The 21,638-nt window shown below is 44.0% G+C and overlaps 1 protein-coding gene across 1 annotated transcript in view; it reads right to left on the minus strand.

The window, feature by feature from the left end:
* Itga8 (integrin subunit alpha 8) overlaps positions 1-20,461 on the minus strand; it is a 153,863-nt gene extending 133,402 nt beyond the window's left edge. Inside the window, exons 1-2 of the mRNA XM_048367462.1 lie at positions 20,226-20,461; positions 19,493-19,626 (exon numbers count right to left, since the gene is read on the minus strand). Of these exons, the coding sequence (XP_048223419.1) occupies positions 19,493-19,626; positions 20,226-20,431 (340 nt within the window). The 5' untranslated portion in view covers positions 20,432-20,461. The remainder of the gene's footprint in view (positions 1-19,492; positions 19,627-20,225) is intronic.
* Between the last annotated feature and the right edge of the window lie 1,177 nt (positions 20,462-21,638).

A 21,638-nucleotide genomic window follows, 5' to 3' on the forward strand; every position in this document is an offset into this window, starting at 1 on the left:
CAACTAAAAGACCATGGAAAGAAGACTGGCAGCTCAAACATGCAAACCATGTTAAAGGAGGCCCCAAAAGTACTTAAGAAAAGCAGGCTTCTCTGAGGAAGGAAATGAATTATGGGGTTCTAAACTGGACCTTGCTGGGTCAGATCAAATGAGGTGATTTTTACCTGAGTGGGTGGTTCCTGAGGAGGCTCCCCCCACCCCACCCTCAATTCAGGTTCAACTGTGCAATAACTTTACTGAGAGTATAAAACATGGCAATTTCTCAGCAACATCTTTTTCCTGGGTGAATAGTACAAACAAATGGACTTCATTAATTCCATGTCCAATCTAAGAAACATAAACTGTCCTAGGGGCCAGTTTACTAAGACAAAGTTGTTTTTTTGTTTTTGTTTTTGTTTTTGTTTTTTGGCCAGTCCTGGGGCTTGGACTCAGGGCCTGAGCACTGTCCCTGGCTTCTTTTTGCTCAAGGCTAGCACTCTGCCACTGAGCCACAGTGCCCCTTCTGGCTATTTTCTATATATGTGGTGCTGGGGAATCGAACCCAGGGCTTCATGTATACAAGGCAAGCACTCTTGCCAACCTAAGACAAAGTTTTGATCTAGATGTAGCATCCTTTCCTCATCTGGCAAAGTCCACAGAACACCTTTAAAGAAATTCTATTTTAGCCAAGCTCCAGTGGCTCATGCCTATGATCCTAGCTACTCAGGAAGCAGAGATCTGAGGATTGCAGTTCAAAGCCAGCTCAGGCAGCAAAGACTGTGAGACAATTATCTCCTATTAAGCACCAAAAAGCCATTGTGGCTCAAGTGGTCGAGTGTGCTAGCCTTGAGCATAAAAGCTCAAGGATAGTACCCAGGACCTGAGTTCATACTCCAGGCCAGGCACCACCCCCTAGCCAAATTCTATTTCATTTTTATACATTTTCTGGCTTTAAATCTAACATTGTAATATCATGACATTTCAGAGAAGCAAGATATAGATATGGGTGAATGTTGAAAAAGGCTATTACCCTAGCTCCTCACCTTCTCTGAACAAGATTCATTCATGCCAAGTAACCTAGGCCTGTGTTAGCAAACTGGTGTGTCCATAACCCTTTGTGGCATGGAGAAGATTTTTTTAAACTAAATCTGATGTGATCTTTTATTAAAAATACTTCCCATCTGTCGGCACTCCACACTGCCCAGCCCCTGCCTGCTTTTCTGTGTCTGGCCAGAGCTGACAGCAGGATGAATGAGAAGTCTGTGGGAGATTTCTCTCTGCTGGCCACAACGCACCAGACACGTGGGGCTCTGCGGTGAGAGATGGGATGCTCCGCCAGCCACTCCCAATTGACCTTTGCAAAGTCATGCCTTTGAGGAGCTTCCGGCAATAAAGATGACGTCCTGTGATCACAGGAACCTTCATGCCTCTGCCACTGTATGAAATCCCTCCCTCATCACGAGGGCTCCATTTTCCTAAGCAAGCCCAGACACCAGGGGCCGATGGCACGGATGCACTGGTGACATTGCTGAAGCATAAAGAGCAAGGCCACGTGTTCTCTGGAACACATAGGAAGCACCTGGTGACCCCAGGACATTGTCAACTCCACTTTGAACTCTTGAAAAAGTCTGGCAGTTGGGGAGGACCATCGTGTCACAGAACCAAATGATCAAAAACAGGGAAAAGCCTTTTAAAGTTCAGGTTTTAAATTTAAAGTTTCCTAAGTTGGTAAGAGACTATTTATAAAGTTAAATAACAGGTGAAAAGAGCTCCAAAATAAAAGACTAAGATTTAATAGAAAGAGGTTCTAAGAACCTGAAAAAGTATCAAAGGTAAAAATAAATTAGATATGTTGTAATTAATAACCCTAAGCCATAAAGAAAACAGCAATAATAATGCCTATCACCTACTAGTATAGTTAAAGATGAAAACCATTCACCCTGTTCTCGAGATATAGACTATCACTTTGGAGTAGCTTTTGGATACTATGAATCAGAAAGTACTCTATGTGTGTGGGTGTGGGTGTGCATGTGTGAACATGTATGCTAGAACTGAGGCTTGAACTCAAGGCCCGAGTGCTGTCCCTGAGCCTTTTTATTCAAGGCTGGTTCTCTCCCACTTGAGCCACTACTCTACTTCTGGCTTTTGTTTGGTTACCCGGAGATAAGAGTCTCAAGGACTTTCCTGCCCAGGACGGCTTTGCACAGAGATCCTCCAGATCATACTTTTTAACTTTGGTGTAGTACTACATCTCATTGTATAATTGTCTAAATTTTATTTATCCATTCTATTCACCTATAAAACTTTAGGAGTGTTTCTTGTTTCCTTTTTGCCATCACTGTAAGCATGAGCTCTGAACATCCTTACATCTATCCTCATTTGTGTAGGTACAAGATTTTCTCCCTGACACCAGAGCAGAAATGACATTCGTGGTGCCTAGAAAAGGACCCTGCATTTCATCAGCTATGCCAGCTGGCCTTTAGGAAAAAAACCTTCCATTTTCCAGGTGCAGCACAAGAAAGCGGGGACACCCATCCATCTATTGTTAATTGCATATATGTTTTTCTCAGCCCAGATTTTATTTTTGGCCTCTTTTTTTTCCTATGACTTGTTCTTTTATTCCCTTCACTCATTTTCTCCTTTGGTTATTGTCTTGCTTGTGAGGAATCCAGGTATTTGGGGTATTGATTCTTCTGTCCTCATATAGTAGAAAGTCTCTACTTACACTTTCTTTGTACCATTTTTAACTGTCTGGGGGCCATTTTCCCCCCAGGAATTTATTCTCATCTATAAAGGGGCAGGGGGTCTTGCTTTGTTCAGAATGAAAAGCCTATTGTCTCTATGCCATTTGTCCATCAGTCTTCTTACTCAGTGATTTGTAACCCCATCGGCACCATGGCCCAGAGGGCCGGCATGACTAACCCCTGTCGGCCTCAACCTCTCCCGCTTGGTCCTATTTAAGAAGCTGCAGGCATACTGACTGTCCTTGAAACACATCAGCCCTTTCAGTCTCGCTGTGACAGTTGTTCCTGTGGTGCCTGAAACGCTTCTCTCACAGGCTCCTTTCCTCGGACACACTTCTTAAGCCACCAAGCCAGCCCCACCCTGCCATTCCCTCTCCTTTCACTCTTTTCAGTTGTCTTCAAAGCTCTTACCATGGTGGGAGATGATTTTACTTGTTATTTTGCTCCTGTATTGACTAGGCCCTTGAGAATAGACATAAATTCCATGAACAGAGATATTCTCTGCTTGGCCTCTCTATTCCCTGCTTCTGGGTCATAGTAGGCCCTAAATAAAGCAAGTGTTGAATGAATAGCCAGGCTGCCATTTAGTTATCCAGAAATTTCTTCAAGCTTTATTATTTAGTATAGTTTTACTTTTACTTAGACCTAGGGTTCTCTGTCTCTATCTCCCTGTCTCTATCTCTCTATTTCTGTTTCTGTCTCTCTTTGGACGATAACGTGAATGATGGTTATCTTGAAGGCAATATATATATGTATATTACAATATAATATATTACTATATATGTATATATACAACTCATATTCCTTTCGTGGATTTGTTTCCAAGAAAGATTGATTCTTATGTCACAGATAATTAACTTCCAAATGTGTGTACATATATATATATATATATATATTCTTCAATGTCCTTTTATATTTCCACTTAATATATTTTATTGATTATATATAGTAAGTATTACTGTACTTATGATCTAAAACAAAAAAATCCTCTGAGGATACATGAAAAAATCTGCAGTTTAGCCTTGGAAATTCCCACTGCTGTTAACAATAGTATTCATTTGGCTCCTCCTCCATTCCTGGGTTTGAAGCCTTGGGCAGTGTGGGTAGAAATCCAGTAGGGTGTCCAGCCCACTTGTTTTTATTCCCTTTCTTCCTGGGAACAGGCCTTGTGTTGCACACATGGGCTACAGCAGACTTTTCTAATCTTTTAGGTTAACGAAGTGGGAGGAATTATAAGAAGTGAAGATAGATCCACCAGGCAAAGAGAGAAGAGACTGCCTGAAACTCACACACGTGTGGCGAAACATTTTGGCAGGGGGATCATTTTGGAAAACTGTTTATAAAGCTCACGACCTTACTAGTGGGAAAACAGGCAGTTTTCCTACAACCTTCCGTCAGCACCTCCAAGTCTGTCCCTTTAGGGACTTTCTTAAAGCTGTTACAGGAGCTGTCCAGACAGCTTTAATCAGGAAAAGAGGGAAGGAAATCTTTAAATGTTGGCTTATAATCTTTATCATAGCCAAACGCACATTGTAAAAGTTTCATAGAAGTTGAAACTATGTATGTGAGAATAAAGAATAGGCATAGGTAAGAGTCAGAATAAAGCAGCAGGGGCCAGGCCTCTTGGTCTAAAAGAAACAAATCCAAAACAGGAATGTGAATTGGTTTTTCTGTCACTGATACTTAACTCCCAAATGTATTAACTCTTAATATTCCACAACCACTAATGTGCTCTGAAAGAATGTCTCTGTACCCATCATACTTTGGGCGGTCTTAATGTGAATTTTCAAATATTTAAGGATATGATGGCACTAATTTATTTTCTCCTATGACATCCATGAAAGGTGTTATTCAGACTAAATATATTCTGTGTAACAGAGATGAAATGTATGCTTTCCCGAGTTCTAATAATAATAGGGAGAATTGTAATACAATCTTTCCTATTAGATACTTTTTCTCTTTGGATAGAGATGTAAATTTTCTGCTATAATCATTTCCATGTCTAGACTGTCTTTCACAGAACAGAATTCACATGTCCAACTTCTTGTTTGGAATATTCAGTGGTAGCAAGCCAGTATTCTTTAGAGTTTTGTGGAATAGTAAAAACATATTCGTTTTCTCCATCACATCATATTATTTGAAATGTTTTTCATATATAATGCGATGGAGGTCTTACGTAAGGTCTGTTTGGGAAATACAGATGGACTTTTTTCTGGGTATAATGCAAGCAAGTTTGTCAGTGGGAATTCTGCTCATTTTTATGAGGCTGCTAGAGGAGCAAGCAATTAGAAGTGAAAAAAAATGAATCCATTATCTTCCTGAGGGAAATTAGACATCTGTAACAGATCAAATTATAAACAAATAAACAAACAAACAAAACCCAAAACAACTCCCCAGTGTGACACAACAGTTGGAAAAGCAGAGCTGACTACAATTGGGTTGTATTGATAGAAACACCAACTTTGACCTCATTTTCTATAACTCACTTCACTTCCTCCATGTTAGCTGGCACAATTGCTTACCTATCTGCCACTCCCAGAGATGAGTATGGACATGTGTGTGTCACACACACAGACACAGACACACACACACACACATACACACACCAACCACTTTTCACTCTTCCACTTTGACTTTCCCATTTTCCTCTTTGAAAAGCCCTTACACACTCACAAAAACACTCCCTCTAGTCAAGAACAGAGGCCCTTTTGCATGCCAAAGCCTTCACTTTCTGCTGTTACAGCTGGATTAGTCCTAGACATTGCCAGGCACACAGTCCATCTGCTTTGTTCATTAGATTTAACGGTAACCCTTTTCACCAAGTTAGGGAGCCTGGAACATATCTTTGACAGTAACTAATTCTGTGCTCCTAAAATTCCATTCAGTCTCCACTTCCTGTTTCTCCTTCCTTCTCAATATCTCTCAAAGCCAAGTTCGTTTACTTCTCTCATCCTGTCTGCCACTCCAATATGATGATGTCCTTCAGCCTCGCTCCTGCCAGAGAAACCTGGCTGGTCTCTCCTGATCCAAGTGATCTACTTATAAGTAGTAACTCTATCCTGGAGCCAGAGTCCTTTCTCCAATACAAAAACCAGGCCTGTAAATCCTTTATCTTACCACAGTTCTTCTTGTCAACCCCATCTACAGTGATTTCCTTTCAGCTCCTTGGATGTTTCACACTGTCTTTCATCTCTAGATTTTTCTCACAGTTGGAAGAATTATCTGGAATCACCTATCTTGTGCTATTTTGTAGGTATATCTCCTTTTTGGATTGTCAGGGGCACAGCATGATTTGTTTACTGCTTAATCATTTCATGAAAATCTCTCAGCATGTGGGTCCCAGGAAGCCCTGGAACTGACACAGATTTTTTTCAATATGACCTCAAAAGACTGTTTTTAAATATAATGTTTCAGAATGAAGGCTATGTAAATTTGATTCCCAGTAGCATTTGAAAAGGTATGTACAGGCGGGTGCTTGTGGCTCATGCCTGTGATCCTCACAATTCAGGAGGCTGATATCTGAGGATTGCAGTTCAAAGCCAGCCCGGACAGGAAGATCATGAGACTCTTACCTCCAATCAACCACCAGAAAACGGGAAGTGGCGCTATGGCTCAAAGTGGTAGAGTGCTAGCCTTGAGAAAAAGACCTCAGGGACAGCACCCGGGCCCTGAGTTCAAGTCCCACATGGACACACACACACACACACACACACACACACACACACGCACGCACGCACGTGCGCACAAAAAAAAAGAAAGAAAGAAACAAAGAAGAAAATCGTCATTCCTAAAGATACACAAAACAGGCACTGAAGTATGCAAACAGAATTCTAAGTCTGCTACTCAATCTTTCAGAACACTAGCATCCAAGATGAAATTACTCTCCAGAAGATCTAATTAAACTTCACCCCCCCAAAGTAGAGGTATACTCTGTAGTAAGCAGAGACAAATATGTATTCATTCAATAAACAGATCAGATGGCAGTGTGATTTGTGCATTGTCTGACCATCTCTGTCACCTCTTTGCTCAGTATATTCTGCCATTCTGTCATTACAATTTCGATTTCCTTCTTCCAACTGTCTCTTTGGCTTCCTCACTCTTAGCTCATAACCTTGTTTCTTATGTCATTGAGAAAATATAAGGAAAAACTTTTAAAAGGACCATTTTCTTCCTTCAACTATCCAATCCAATCACAATGATTTTTATACATCTTTCCAGGTTTATCACACATCTTCCTTTTCTCTCAAGTATTTTTCTAGATGTTAGGGGACTGTGGGCGGCAGCTCGACCTTGAGCTAATCTCTCTTCTGGTATTTTTACTTTGTTTTGTTGCTGCTTTTTCCTTCATCTGCACTTAGTCTCCTCATCATAGTCTCACACATATCATCCTCATCTATATGGCTTCGATTTTCTTTCCTTTTTTTTCTTTTTGAATGAATGTGTGGGGGTGGGGTCAGCACTGTATCTTGAACTGAAGAACTTCATACTCTCAATTGGCATTTTGCTCATGATTGGTACTCTACCACTTGATCCACATCTCCAGTTATGGCTTTTTGCTTTTTATTTAGAAATAAGAGTCTCTTAGATTTGTCTGCCCGAGATGGCTTCAAACACTGATCCTCAGATCTCAGCTTCCTGAATAGCTAGGATTATAAGGTGTGAGCTATGAGAACCTAGCCTGACTTCTACATTTTAAACCTCAGACATCTGTATAGGTCTGGAATCATTTATTGAACTTTCTATTTGATGTCCACTTGGATATCTAATCTGTATCTCAAATTTCACATACTGGGTGCCAAGTTATGATATTTCTTCTATGACATTTTCTTTCCTCACTGACCTGTATCAATCCTGATCTCTAGTAACCCTCTATACCTGATCCATAATCATATTCAGCTAGGTGTGCTTTCAAATACATCCAACTGTAGTCATTTCTCAGTCCTAAGTGCTATCAATCAAGCCAGGTCTCACACCTCTCATTACACAATGACAACCAGCTCCTATCTCACTCCCTTGCTTCTGTTCTGGCTAACTTTGACATCTTTTACTAATCCAGTAGTGAAACTGCTCATATTAAAAAAAAAAAATCGGGCTGGGGATACAGCCTAGTGGCAAGAGTGCCTGCCTCGGATACACGAGGCCCTAGGTTCGATTCCCCAGCACCACATATACAGAAAACGGCCAGAAGCGGCGCTGTGGCTCAAGTGGCAGAGTGCTAGCCTTGAGCAAAAAAGAAGCCAGGGACAGTGCTCAGGCCCTGAGTCCAAGGCCCAGGACTGGCCAAAAAAAACAAACAAACAAACAAAAAATCATTGGGGCTGGGAATATGGCCTAGTGGCAAGAGCTCTTGCCTTGTATACATGAAGCCCTGGGTTCGATTCCCCAGCACCACATATATAGAAAATGGCCAGAAGTGGCGCTGTGGCTCAAGTGGCAGAGTGCTAGCCTTGAGCAAAAAGAAGCCAGGGCCAGTGCTCAGGCCCTGAGTCCAAGCTCCAGGACTGGCAAAAAAAAAAAAAATTAAAAATGGTACCCCTTGCTTTCCCATGACTCACTAGTGGCTGGCTACTCACGATGCTTAAGATAACAACCCAAAGTCATAATTCTAAAATCCTGAAAGAGCAATATCACTCATGACCACAATCTTAGATTCCCTCCCAAAGCATAATCCCAGAAGAGTAGAATACAAAAACGTTGAAATCTCAAAACTTGAAATTTCCCAAACCCCAGTTCCCCTTGGGAAAGCAGGTGGGCGGCTGGGGAAGAGGGAAAGAAAGTCAGATTCTGCGGAAGGGCTGAGAGCAGCATCAGTTCTTTTCAGGACTGAGACATCGTGTTCATCGGAACAGACTCATCGGAGCCCACCAATGCATTATTATGGGTGTGTTTCCAGTGACGATGAGTGTATTCAATTGGTCAGAGACTTTGGCAGAGACTTGTGAGGATCAAATCCCCTTTATGTAGCTTTTGGAAATTGGATTCCATAAAATTACATGATTGACATGTTGACTTTGTAAGCATTGGGCATAAACATGAAAACGCTGAAATTTCCTCAGTAAATAGAGCTAGGGTTTCTGAATAAAAAGAATCTTGCGATTTCAGCTCTTCAGGGGACTGAATTATCTTCAGTGCTGACCTGAAAAGGGTTTTGATGGATCTTAACCAAGGCTTGCATTGTCCAGCGTGGTTTTTTCTGGTGATGGCAGTTACAAGGCTGGACACACAACCTTACCAACCTACACAGTGAGCTACAGTGACACATTTCACTTTTTGATCTGTTTGTTTATATAGATGGCTCATCATCTTATGAGTACCTGCATAAATGTTGGCCGAGGCTTTATTCTTTCCAAAATGCATGTACTGTTTTATTTCATGTGTGTTATTTTATTATACATGTCTGTTTTATTACATGAAGTAGACTGTAGATACTTGGAATCATAGTTTACATATTCCCCAAATACATTGCCATTTAAAACTTTAAACAATTATTTAAAATAAGTTTTAAAAGTACGTTTTTCAAGAGTTACATGTCTGGAGTTCTGATCTTTTGGAGTTTCCGAATTTAGACACTTAAAAAATTTACAGATTCTGACCTTTCACAATTTCAAAATAGAGGAATTATGGCCTCAACTCTACATAGAGTTGGCTGTAGCTAGCACTCTGGCTTCATTCCCCGTCCTTCTTTCTGTGAGTCGCTTCCCTCTAGCCTAGAAACACGTCTCCATTGCCCAGCACAGTCATTTCCAGACTTTCACACTGAGGTGATTATGAAAGGATTGTAGATTGGAGTCCGCCTGGGCATAAAATTTCCTGAGATTCCATCACAATCAATACCCAAGCCACATGGTGTGGGTCTGTCATGGCTGGTGAGAATGAGGAAGCACAAGAAGAGAAAATGGCAGCACAGGCTGGACTCTGGCACAAAGTGAGACCCTACCTTGAAAGTAACCAATGGGAAAATGGCAATGAATGTATGGCTCGTGTGCTAAGAGTGCCTGGCTAGCAAGTGGAAGGCCCTGAGTACCATACCAATCTCCCACTTCATGCCCCCACCCCACCAAAAAAAAAAAAAAAATAGAGGAAAGAGCTATAAGCCAAAGAATACTGGCAGGCTGTAAATGCTGGAAAAGGCAAGAGATTTTTTTTTTTGTCCTGGAGTTCCCAGAAGGTAGAAAGCTATGCCAATACCTTGATTTTAGCCCAAAGGAGATCAATTTTAGACTTTGACTTTCAGAACCATCAGATAATCGATTTGTGTTTTTTAAAGGTACTAAGGACATGGTTATTTATTACAGCAACAACAGAAAACTAATATCCAGGCAAACCTAAAACAATGTGTGCACACACATACTCACTCTCCTTTCTGTCCCATCTTTCCATTTCTCATCTGTCACAGCTATTCTTTGTAAAGGACTTGTGTACTCTAGGGTGTGCTTGTGCAAGGTCACTCATCAAGTTTAATGAGTAAAAATGTGTTGCAATTAAAGGGGTGACTTTCTGCAGAAAAGAGATTATGGTTTCCAGGATGTCACTCAAGGAGGTTAAGAGGAGGAGGAGCAGCCATTCTCCTCAGGGGACGCAGGCGGTGGAGGAGGGGCACTGAGTGGAAAGGTTGTGGACAGATGGGTGGCATGACACTTGCACCTCAATCTCCAAACATTCCTTTCCTTGCCGTGTCTGCTGTGTGTCTTGCTTTCTACCCCCATGGTAGGGTTGGGAGGAGAGCCTCAAAGTGCTATATGCCATTTGAGTGTCTCTAACCTGTGTCCTGGAAAAGCCCTTCATCAGAAGGAAACCCAGGCTTATCACGTTTCCCAAGACAATCTCTTTTGTTGGCTTTCCTTTCCTTCCAGGTTCTAAAGATTATAGATTCCATGTTGACAGTTACAGATAAATATTCAGCTTTTTATATAAAGTTGGCATGGCCAACTTCCTCAGCATGCTTGGCTTACAAAATGTGAAAAGGAATGGCTGCCAATTCCACGGGGGAACTTTAACCTGTGGGGTCTTCCCCACCCCCTTTCCAGTTGGGATGATCCTGAGCACATGGGTCAATAAAGAAGCTCCATGAGCCTGGGTCCCAGGTGGCTCCAACATGCATCAACTCTACTTAAACATTCAATGTGTGCAGGAAGTTAAACCAGAGCTTTGGGGCCATCTGTGTCTTAATTGTGCACAGGACAGGAACTATGGAATTGTCAGTAGAAGTGCTGTCTTCGGAGTCCAGAGGGTTTGCGTTGGTTGTTTTTCAGTTTGTCATTTCTCTGTACTATTACCAGGAGAGTGTGCCTTGTCATTCTCATAGAGGGGAAATGAATTTGGCCATTTCCAAACTTATTTAACATGTACCTTTTATGTTTACTCAGAAGACTCGTGTAGAAGAACTTTAGGAAAATGCTGCTGTAGCCATCACTTCCCCAATTCCTTCCTGTCATCTGACAATTCTCCACTCAGCCTGAGTGTGCTGATATATCTCCACTCATGCAAATAGACACGCTTTTGCAGGGTATTTATAAACCCTACTTGGTTCTTTTAGAATGGTGTACCCTAAAAGACATGCTCTAAACAGATTTCAGAACTCATTCTTGGTATGACTATGTATAATTTAATGTATTAATTATTTATATAATGTATTAATTATAATTAATACATTATTACACACATTATATATTGTAATTATTAATATAATTCTTATACATACACATATATGTATATGTGTATATATATTATATATATATACTAGAAGAAAATACTAAAAGAACATAGTTCATTACTGAGCATAACAATGTGAAGTAAATATCAATTTGTTTGGAAATCTAACACCACTCCATAAATTCTACCCAGTACTTTGCATATTTTAAAGCTCATTTGGATGTTAGATCACTCTGCTTCTACCAATGGCCTCTTATACTAAGTTCTGTAAACTGACTGTAATAGAAACACATTTTGAGTTAACTTTTCAGGCTTGCCCATAATACCCAGAGATTCTCAAATCAGTTCTACTCACAGTTTTCTTACTCTAGAAGGCAGTGGAAACAACAGTATCAGACCATCCAGTCTACATTTCTATCGATTTAGAGACAATCCAAAACAGGTGAGACTGATTAGGTTTCAGAAAATATCCTGGTCTTCAATATTTTGAAACATGAACATCTGTATGTGAATAAACACATTTCTAAACAACTCTAACATTGACACCTAAGACAGAAGAGGGACTGGCTAATCCTCCATTACAGAGACTTAATTTGTATTTCCTATCATGAATCTTTATTACTATAAGTTATTCAACTCAATAAGTATATTATTGAATTATTTTGTTTTTTAGTTATTCAGTGAATACAATAATTTTCATGTTCATTTCTAGAATTAGTTTTCCTGATCACTAGTCACTGTTAGTTCATGGTTTTAAAAATAAGAAAACAAATGAATTTTTTTGTCACTTATGGGGCTTGAACTCTGGGCCTGGGTGCTGTCCATGAGCTCTTTAGCTCAAGAATAGCACTCTACCACTTGTGTCACAGTGTCACTTCCGGTTTTCTGGTGGTTAATTGGAGATGAGTCTCATGGACTTTCCTACTCGAGCTGGCTTTGAACCATGACCCTCAGATCTCAGCCTCCTAAGTAGCTAGGATTATAGGCATGAGCCACCAGTGACTGGCATGAAATTTTTCTTTTTTGGGGGGGGGGGCAGTCCTGGGCCTTGAACTCAGGGCCCAAGCTCTGTCCCTGGCTTCTTTTTGCTCAAAGCTAGCACTCTGCCACGAGCCACAGCGCTACTTCTGGCCATTTTTTACCTATGTGGTGCTGAGGAATTGAACCCAGGGCTTCATGTATACGAGGCGAGCACTCTTGCCACTAGGCCATATTCCCAGCCCTGGCATGAATTTTTTAAGAAGAAATTTAAATCATTTTCCTTGAAGACAGTTTCTTTTTGTATTTTACAGTTGTAGACACAATGTATGTGTGTTTTTTACATAACATTAGAACAAGAACAATATTCCCTATTAATACTGACTCTTTTTACACTTTGTTTTTATGGCTATAAAATGTTCAATCCTATGACTTATAATTGGCATAATTTAATTGACATTCCATATGTAGGAAGTTCAAAAATATTGGCCCTTAGGGTTTTATGTACCCTTATTGCCAGTAAGGGGATTTGTTTATTTTCTCTTCCCAGAAAAAGAATTTATAGGTACTTGAGAATTAATTTCTGAAACCTGTATCTTTGTGGAAAACGTGGGAAGACAGAGATGGTAGAATCAGAAAAGCATTATGGGAAGAGAAAGTGTTTGGGGTGGGTAAGGAAGTGGCTGTAAAATAACCAGGGCTTCCCGTGCTGCGTTGGGTTGTTTGAGGAGATACTGCATGGTGAAGTAGTGTGGCTAGGAGATGAAGTGAGCAAGCATTGGGACGAGAGGATGGCTTAGGCTGGGGACTGCTGGAGAAATCACGGCAGGTGATAGCTGAGGTGGTGAAACTGGAGCCATAAGCTTATGCATGGCATCTTTGAACGCTCTAGCCAGGCTTGCTGGTTAAAAGATGCCTGGTAGGTGTGTAAAGTCAACGCTTGGTTTTGTTTGGTTTTACAATCTGTCTTCCTCCAAGCCGCACGTGATTGTCAGTGGATGGTGTGTGTTAGGGGAACACCCAAGTGAGTTCTTTGTAACATGGACAGCTTTGCTCATAAATGCAGCAAAGGGCACCACACACACACACACACACACACACACACACACACACACACACACACACACCCCCTCAGCCAGCCTGTTCAAATGTCAAAGTGTATGCATGGTGCTTCCTTCAGAATAACTTCTAGACTGTGTTGGACGATTCTCGCAGCACACCCCTGCCAAGCGCCTGGAGGCCGGCTCGTCCAGCTTCCTGAAGGAATTCTGCACATTAAGCAGCAGGCGCCTCGTGTTCATACCACTCCACTCGCCCCACAGCGGGTCTGTTTCCCATTTTTAGGTGGAGTTTCAAGGACTTCCTTTTGCTAATTGCTTCCTTGGTTGCTCTGTGTACGGATCACTGCCTCCTCACATCTCCTATCAGGACTCACGTGTGTCTTGTGGCAGGGAAATATGAGCCAATCAAGGTTTGTTTAGAGATGGGTAGTAGGTGATCCGGACAGTGTACTCAGTCATGGTGGCCATCTGGAATTTCCTCGCAGACGAAGTAAGCCATTCAGCTAAACAATTCTTGATCTGTCAGGACCAGCACTTAGAAGAGGAAGATTTCTGCATATGCATGCCTATCCTTAGGTATCTCTGCATATGTGTGCAGAAATGTGTAGATAACTATACATAGCACAGAGTCTTCGATACTTTCCCAAAGATGGGGCTCAAACCTAGCACCTCACACAGGCCAAAGCAAGTGCTCTGCCCCTGAGCTATGTATGTCTCCAGCCCCACGATGAAGTCTTTTTTTTTTTTTTTTTTTTTGCCAGTCCTGGGCCTTGGACTCAGGGCCTGAGCACTGTCCCTGGCTTCTTTTTGCTCAAGGCTAGCACTCTGCCACTTGCCACAGCGCCACTTCTGGCCGTTTTCTATATATGTGGTACTGGGGAATTGAACCCAGGGCAAGCACTCTTGCCACTAGGCCATATCCCCAGCCCATGATGAAGTCTTAAGAGCAGTAGTTTATCTTCCTTTCCCCTCTCCCACCCAATTGGCCTTAAGTGGGGCCAGGTTTCTGCTGTTCCTGAATCCTGTCACATTTGCTATTTCCTCTGTCCTGCTCTTCGGTGTGTCTAAACTACATGCCCCCTCTTCTTTGTTCCTGAACAGAAACTGATTCTTCATGGGGAAACAGACAAAGCAAGACTTATGTGGCCCATGACTGCCACCACCCCCCCAGATGGGGAAAAAAAGGTGGAGTTCATACTATCCAAACCCACCCCGTACCCATCATTCGACCAGATGCTCTGAGCTGCTCTCTGTTACGTGCTCTCAACTCAACACAAAATAAAGCAGAGCTCCCACTCCCCTAAAAGAAAAAGAAAGAAGGCATCCAGTCTCCAAGCGGATTTTAACTAAAATCTTTCCCCACTCTGCTGCTTTCATAGGTCCTAACCAAAATCACCTCTCATTTTTAGTCTTTTTTTTCCCCAATCACAAAGATATTAAATTAAGGCCAGGCCAATTTTAGTAGTCTTTCTCAGATGACTTCTGCTTCCCACTTCTGCCAGTTCGCTTTTATGTGGGTCCCTCATTACGAGTGGATTCCAGCTGTATTGTCTTGGTTATTCTTAGGGTTCTGATTATCATCTTCATTTATTAGCACACACCATGATCTGGCTCCTCCACATGTGTCCTTTGGGCACTTAGTACAATACAATGTTTTGTGCACCATGCTTTTATTCTTGTTGTGATTCTGTCCTTTTATTGTTTCCAAACAAGGTGTCCTTTTCATGGTTTGAGCCACTCTCCTTTTTAACAAAAAGGTTGTAATGGAACAACCTGTATAGTTATTTAATCTGCATATTGGTTTGGAAAGGGCAGGAGAAATAAAAAATAAAGGTTGTGGTGGGGCTGGGCACGCCAGGAATCCTAGCTACTCAGGAGACTGAGATCAGAGGATCGAAGCTTGAAGCCAGCCCCAGCAGAAAAGTCCCCGTGAGACATTGGTCTCCAATTAACCACTCACAAACCAGAACTGGTGCTGTGGCTCAAGTGGTAGAGTGCTAGCCTTGAGCACAAAGAGGCTCAGGGGCAGTGCCTAGGCCTTGAGTTCAAATTAACCCCCCCCCCCTCCACACACACAAAAGGTTGCAATGGGTATGAATGTAACTGTAACTTTGTTAGCTGAGAGGCTGTGTGCTAAGTTGTTTAAGGTCCAGGGTTTCATTTAGAGAGTTCCTGAGGTCGAAGTGGAAGAAATCAAGTTGGTGATGAGAGAGATTTCCTTCTGTTGAAATGAAAGGGGAAAGGCAGAGGGAGAGAAGGGGTTTAGGGCCCCACTTGATACTGCACAGACATGAGAATTACCTATTCTTTGCACCTCCCCCGCCACCATCTGCTTCCCCAAAGTTCCCTTTTTCCCTACTTGAAAGGGTGGGAGTTTAATAGTATTCATGCATTTGAAGCGTGGAGTGGACCAAGTTTCTTCTGTTTTATCACGAGAAGTAGTAAAAACAATTTTTTTAATTCAAATCCTAGTTACGTGATAAAAAGAAGCTAAAGCAATGACTAGTTAAAGGAAATGCAAATTAAAACAAGGATCTTTTAAAAAGGGCAGTGGACTGTAAATAAATTGAGGCGCAAGATCACAGGTACATTCAGGGATCAAACAGCACACCAGTCACCTCAGTGTCTAGCTGAGGAAATTTAACAGATTCCCCTAGCCAAACACTAGACACCCCAGGGCTTGGACAACCTTTGTAGAAAGGTTGGATTTAGGTAGTGGAGGTGTGGCTCGGCAGTACACTGTCTGCCTAGTGAGCTTGCAGCTCTGAGTTCAAATCCCTCAATCACCAGAAGAAGAAAAAAGAACAAGAGAGGTTGCATTTACTAGATAGTAAAAGTAGACAGGGAAAAGACAGAAACCTTTACCGAGGAATATTGGTGATATAACATGTACTTGTGCCTGCATATCAGTTTGAAGGTGTCCACAGATTCAGTCTCTTTGTTCGTTCCTTCCTTCTTTCCTCCACCTCCTCCTTCTTCCTCTTCCCCCTCTTTCTCCTTCCCTCCTCCTGCTCTCTCCTCCTCCTCCTCCTCGCCTCTTCCACTTCCCCCTCCTCCTGTCTCCTCTACTTCCTCCTCCCCTCCTCCTCTTCACTCCTTCTCTCTCTCCTCTTCCTTCTCCTTCTCCTCCTCTCCTTCCTCCTCCATTACTGGGGCTTGAACTCAGGGATGGAAAGAAGGTGACCAGTGCTTCTAGAGGTCCCTGGTACCCAGTCAAGACTCTGCACTGACATCCTGCTCCTGAAGGAAGGCAGGGGGCAGAGACAGCCTGGCCATAGGCAGAGACTTAGCTCAGTTTTCCCCATTGTACACCCCTGACCATATTGTTCTGTCAGTTTCTTTGTGCATGAAATGAGTTTCCATAGTTATTTTGCATTGCAGATGGGAACTAACTTATGCCAAGTGGCTGGTAGACAGTAGCAATCAATTCGCATCATGCCCTGACCCGACTGCAGGACTCGCAGCCGGCCATGTCTGCTTCCATCCGGCTGCTTTGCTCCCAAGATGTCACTCATGATGCACCAGTGGGAACTTAGTTCTGCTGTGTCTTCTCTTTCACAGCTTCACAGGAAATGCCAGCTGTCTGGACACTGCTAGCATAATCGGGATGAGGTACAGCCAGAGGGCACGCACTCAGTAGCATGCCCCAGAGCAGGGCCCTCGGGCTCCCTTCTCCTTGTTCCCAAGCTCTTCCCAGCAGTAACCAAGTTTTCCGGGCCCACAGTACCCCCTGATGGCTGACTCTGGAAACTCCTCAGTGATTCCTGTCTCTTCAGTGGGGATCCCCTCTTAGACAAATGCCAAGCACTGCGCTCATCATTCATTCCCTGCAAACTCTGCATACAGTATCTGCCCTTGTTTCTACAAATGCCCCCCCTGTGCAATTATTTCAGGAACACCTGTTTCTTTCTTCCTTTGCTTTCCCTTATGAATCCTCAAACGACTGTTTTTGTGCTTATCTTCTTCGATTGTCTCTAAGTTTTTTGTTATCTTTAAGTGGTTGCCATGGGACAAAGCAGTTTATACATACAATATATCTCGGTCAATGTCACCCCCGTTAACATTCTCACCCATCACTTCCTTCACTCTTCTTAGTTTTGTAGGATATACACTGTATTGTTGGCTGCCTTCTCCCCATCTTTTCCTCTTCATTTGTCCATCCCTTTCCCCTTCAAATGACTACAATTATGGTTGGTAAGGATGAAAGTGGCATAAATGTATCTAGCAAGGAAAAAGCTCTATACAAGTAGCGGATGTGGTAGAGAGCCATCAGTTCAAAGCCCCTTTGGACATTTTGTTGTGTTTCCAGAAGCTACCAAGTCCACATACCCCTTCATCTCCCTCCTAGTAGCGCTAATCTTTGCTTGACATTATTTTCTGATTTCTTTAATAGCTCAAATAATGTCAGCTCGTCCTGTATTGATTTAGCTACAGCCAGGGTTAAGTGCATTCCTGTGGGCTCTTCTGGAAACCAAAAATGCAACTTTTCATCACTAGTTCTTTATGGAAAAGTGACTTCAAAACTCCAAACAATGGCTTGAGAAAGAACTTTGGAAAACATTGCCTCTTGTTAGTGAATATCAGAAATTGTGATTGGGAGTGGTCAGTTTTAGAAAATACTTGGTGATGTCTGGCGTCTCTGATTTTCATCTATTGAACCCAAACTTCTGTTGAGATTGGGGTTTACAAAGGTGTTCAGGTAAACTAGAGATCAGGAACCAGATAAAACTTGAGTATAATAAGGCAATTAAGTTAAAAGATTTTTGAAAAACCAAAGCTATACTTTTTTTCTGTTGCTAAACTTAAGTTTCTAAGTAAGAACTTACAAATCATGGGATGAAATAGCTGAATGACAGTGAAATGGCAAAGAAAGGGTTGGGACCATATATAGCTAAAAAAGCATAAAAAGCACAATTTTAAAATGCTTTTTATAAGAGGCTCCTAATTTGGTCATAATGCTTACATAGAATTTTTTTATCCCTTTGTAATTGTTCTTGAATATATAAAAAATACCAATGAAAGTAACAATTTCATCAAAATTTTGGGCAATGTACCTCTTATAAAGTTCTAAATAACAACAAAGTGCTTCTCATCCAGCTGCACTGCATACACAGATGGGCATAATACAGTGTAACCTAACTCCCTGTACAACCCCTCAAAAAAATAAAAAGTGAAAACTAAAAAGAAGGATAACAAAAGTAGACCGAAATCAAGAATGACATCATGAAACAGTTATGTGGTGCAGGAGGTATTTCCAATAACTGTTCAATAAAGACTTAACTGAACTGACATAGTCACAGTTTCGAAAGGATATTTGGTATCCCCTGATATCTATCATTTGAATGCAAGAGGGTTCAGTGGTCCAAAATTAAAACATTCAGTGTCAATGTTTTCAAAAGCATTACGTTTAAATTTATTTTCTCAGGACTCTTAGGAGAAAACACCAGAGGAAACACAACCAGACTGAATTGTTTAAAATGTATTTTCCCTTTAATTAAATAAGAAACATCTGTCTGGGGATTTTGGAGATGAATGTAATCCATCCGCACGCTGCCTGTACTAGTTTGCATCCAATGTCCAATATTTTGAGAGAAAAACCTTTCTGTAAAGAATTACAGACCATCAGAGAGCGCTGTCTGGGTTGTCTACAGCTAAGGCTTGCCTTCAGAGTATGGAAACTTGAAACACTTTTTTTAAAAAGTCTATCCTTTCCCAGGTTTGCCCTTGGGAAACAAACCAATTCTCTCCATAGCCGAGCTGAGGATGTAACTGTTGAATTTTCCCCGAAACATGCATTCGCCCTGAAAATGCTCATCGCTGACAGAGAGGAAACGAACTAGAAGTTACTAGAAGCAACCCAGACGATCAGGATTGAAATAAATGTTTCTTCCCTACATTCAGTAAATATTCAAAGACACTGATTTCTCTGGGGACCTCGCACGGCCCGGCCCACGAACACGGACAGAACAGACAGGATAAATGAACGCCAAGAAAGATAGACCCATGTTCCCCCCCCCCTCCGGGACATCTCGGGGTTCCTTTGAAACCCCAATCCTAGACAGGACAAGCATCACTTACTGGTGGTGTCAAAAGGAATCTGTTTGCAAGGCGCAGACCCCTCCACGGGCCACGGGCAGTAGTAGACGGCTCCCCCTTCCACGATGTCTGGTTGGCTGGTGTTGGCTTTGGGCGCCCCGACCAAGACGCTGGCCCTGCGGAAGGGTTTGGGGGTCACCGATGAGATCTGGGACCCACAGCCCTGGGGCTGGCGCGTGGGGTGGAGGGCAGCAACGCCCCGTCCACGGAGAGGCTGTCAAACTCCATCTCCCCTTGGGAAGTCACGCGCTTGACAAGCCTACCTTCGGAAGAGGGGTGCAGATGGCCCCGGGATTCTTTTCTGGGTGGAGCGAGGTGGGGGGCAAGGGAGCCGGGAGTAGAGGAAGGCAAGCGTAGCCCAGCCCAGCTGCTGGGAGCTGGGTCCATGCAGCCTCGGTTTTCCCAGGCCGGACAGAGCAAGCCACCGTGCTGTGGTCGTTCCTGTCACTTGCTGGGGGTCCCTGGGTCCCCTCCTTTCCCCCCCCCCCCGCACACTTTTCTTTCTTTGTGTAATGCAGATGTCTTTGAACCCCCGGAGGGGTCTCCAGTTCAGAGTTCACGGGGCACATCTTGCATGTTCGAGAAGAGGCTGGTGGTGGGAGGAGAGAGGGATGGGGGTGCTCCCGTCTTGGGGGGGGGGGAACCCCGCGAAGGACCCGCGCGGGGCAGCCAGCGGTTCGAGCCCGCCCGCCCCCTGCCCAGGCCGGCCACTTACGTGCGGGCATCGGGTAGGTGGAAGTCCAGGGCATAGCCGAAGTAGCTGCCCTCGGGGCCGCTGTACACGGTGGCTCCGTCCACGTCCAGGTTGAACGCCAGGGAGGCCGGGGGCCACAGCATCCCCAAGGCGGCCGCCAGGCACCAGATCGGGGCGAGCCGCGGTGCCCGGCTCCCCGGGGGTCCACGACGCGTCCGGGCCCGCATCGCCCTCCGTCCCTCACCCGGGAGCCGGAGCTGGGGGGGGGGGTGGGGGTGGGGGGGGCGGCCCTGGCGGTGCCCAGCTGCCCGCGTCCCGGGTCGGTGCGCGCCGCGGTGCCGGTGCCCGCGTCTGATCCCGCCCGCCGGGTCCCGGGACTCGGGGTTGGCCGAGGGATGCGCGCGCTCCGGGCCCTCCGCGGGCCGGGGTGGGCGGGGGGCCCGGCGCGCTCGAGGTGCCGCCTGGCGTCCGCTGGCGGAACTGCGGCCCGGAGCGCGCGACCCCAGGGTCGGACCCCAGGTTTCTAAGCACCCGCTGGGGTCTCCTCTAGGCCGCCCAGCGACGGCATGGGGGAGTCTGCCCCCGTCCCACTCAGGGGGAGAATGGAAAAGTGCACCCCGCCTCTGCAGACGGAAGACCCCCCCCCACCCCCGCAGGCAAATCTGAAGTCCACAGGACTCCAACGTGCAGTTCTCACCGGCCAGTATTGATCTGGATCTTTCCACGTCCCCTGCGCAGAGAGAGAGAGCGAGGCCGCGGTATGGTGAAGGAAGGAGGCAAGTAATACACTATAGGGCTGGGAATGTGGCCTAGTGGTAGAGTGCTCGCCTTGCATGCATGAAGCCCTGGGTTCGATTCCCCAGTACCACATATATAGAAAATGGCCAGAAGTGGCGCTGTGGCTCCAAGTGGCAGAGTGCTAGCCTTGAGCAAAAAGAAGCCAGGGACAGTGCTCAGACCCTGAGTCCAAGACCCAGGAGTGACAAGAGAAAAAAGAAATACACTCCATACAGACGCCCTTGCAGAAACAGGCACATTCCAGGGGCACGGGGCAAATGCTGAAACCTTAGCACGTGGGGTTACATAGAAATGGAGGGTAGAGATGGAAGAAGTAGGTCGTTTCTGAGATATTGTAAAGAGAGGGTTTTTTTTGGGGGGGGGCAAGTCTGTGAGTAGCAGATGGGGAGGTGTGCATTGTGGAAGGGAGATACGCAGAGGGAAAATATCGAAGAGTCAAGTCTGGGATTCGATGGTTGTATACAAAGGATCGGGATACAAGAAGTGGGTTGGGGAGTGGAGGTATTGGAATAGGGCGGGGGGAGATTTGTTATGAATAGAGACATGTCACTAGAGTATATGCAGAGGCAAAGAGAACACGAATATTGGCCTGTGTGTGAGCATGTGCGAGTGCATGAGAGTCTGTGAGTGTGAAAG

This window comes from Perognathus longimembris, chromosome 18 (genome assembly GCF_023159225.1).
Source record: "Perognathus longimembris pacificus isolate PPM17 chromosome 18, ASM2315922v1, whole genome shotgun sequence".
In the NCBI taxonomy this organism is placed as follows: domain Eukaryota; kingdom Metazoa; phylum Chordata; class Mammalia; order Rodentia; family Heteromyidae; genus Perognathus; species Perognathus longimembris.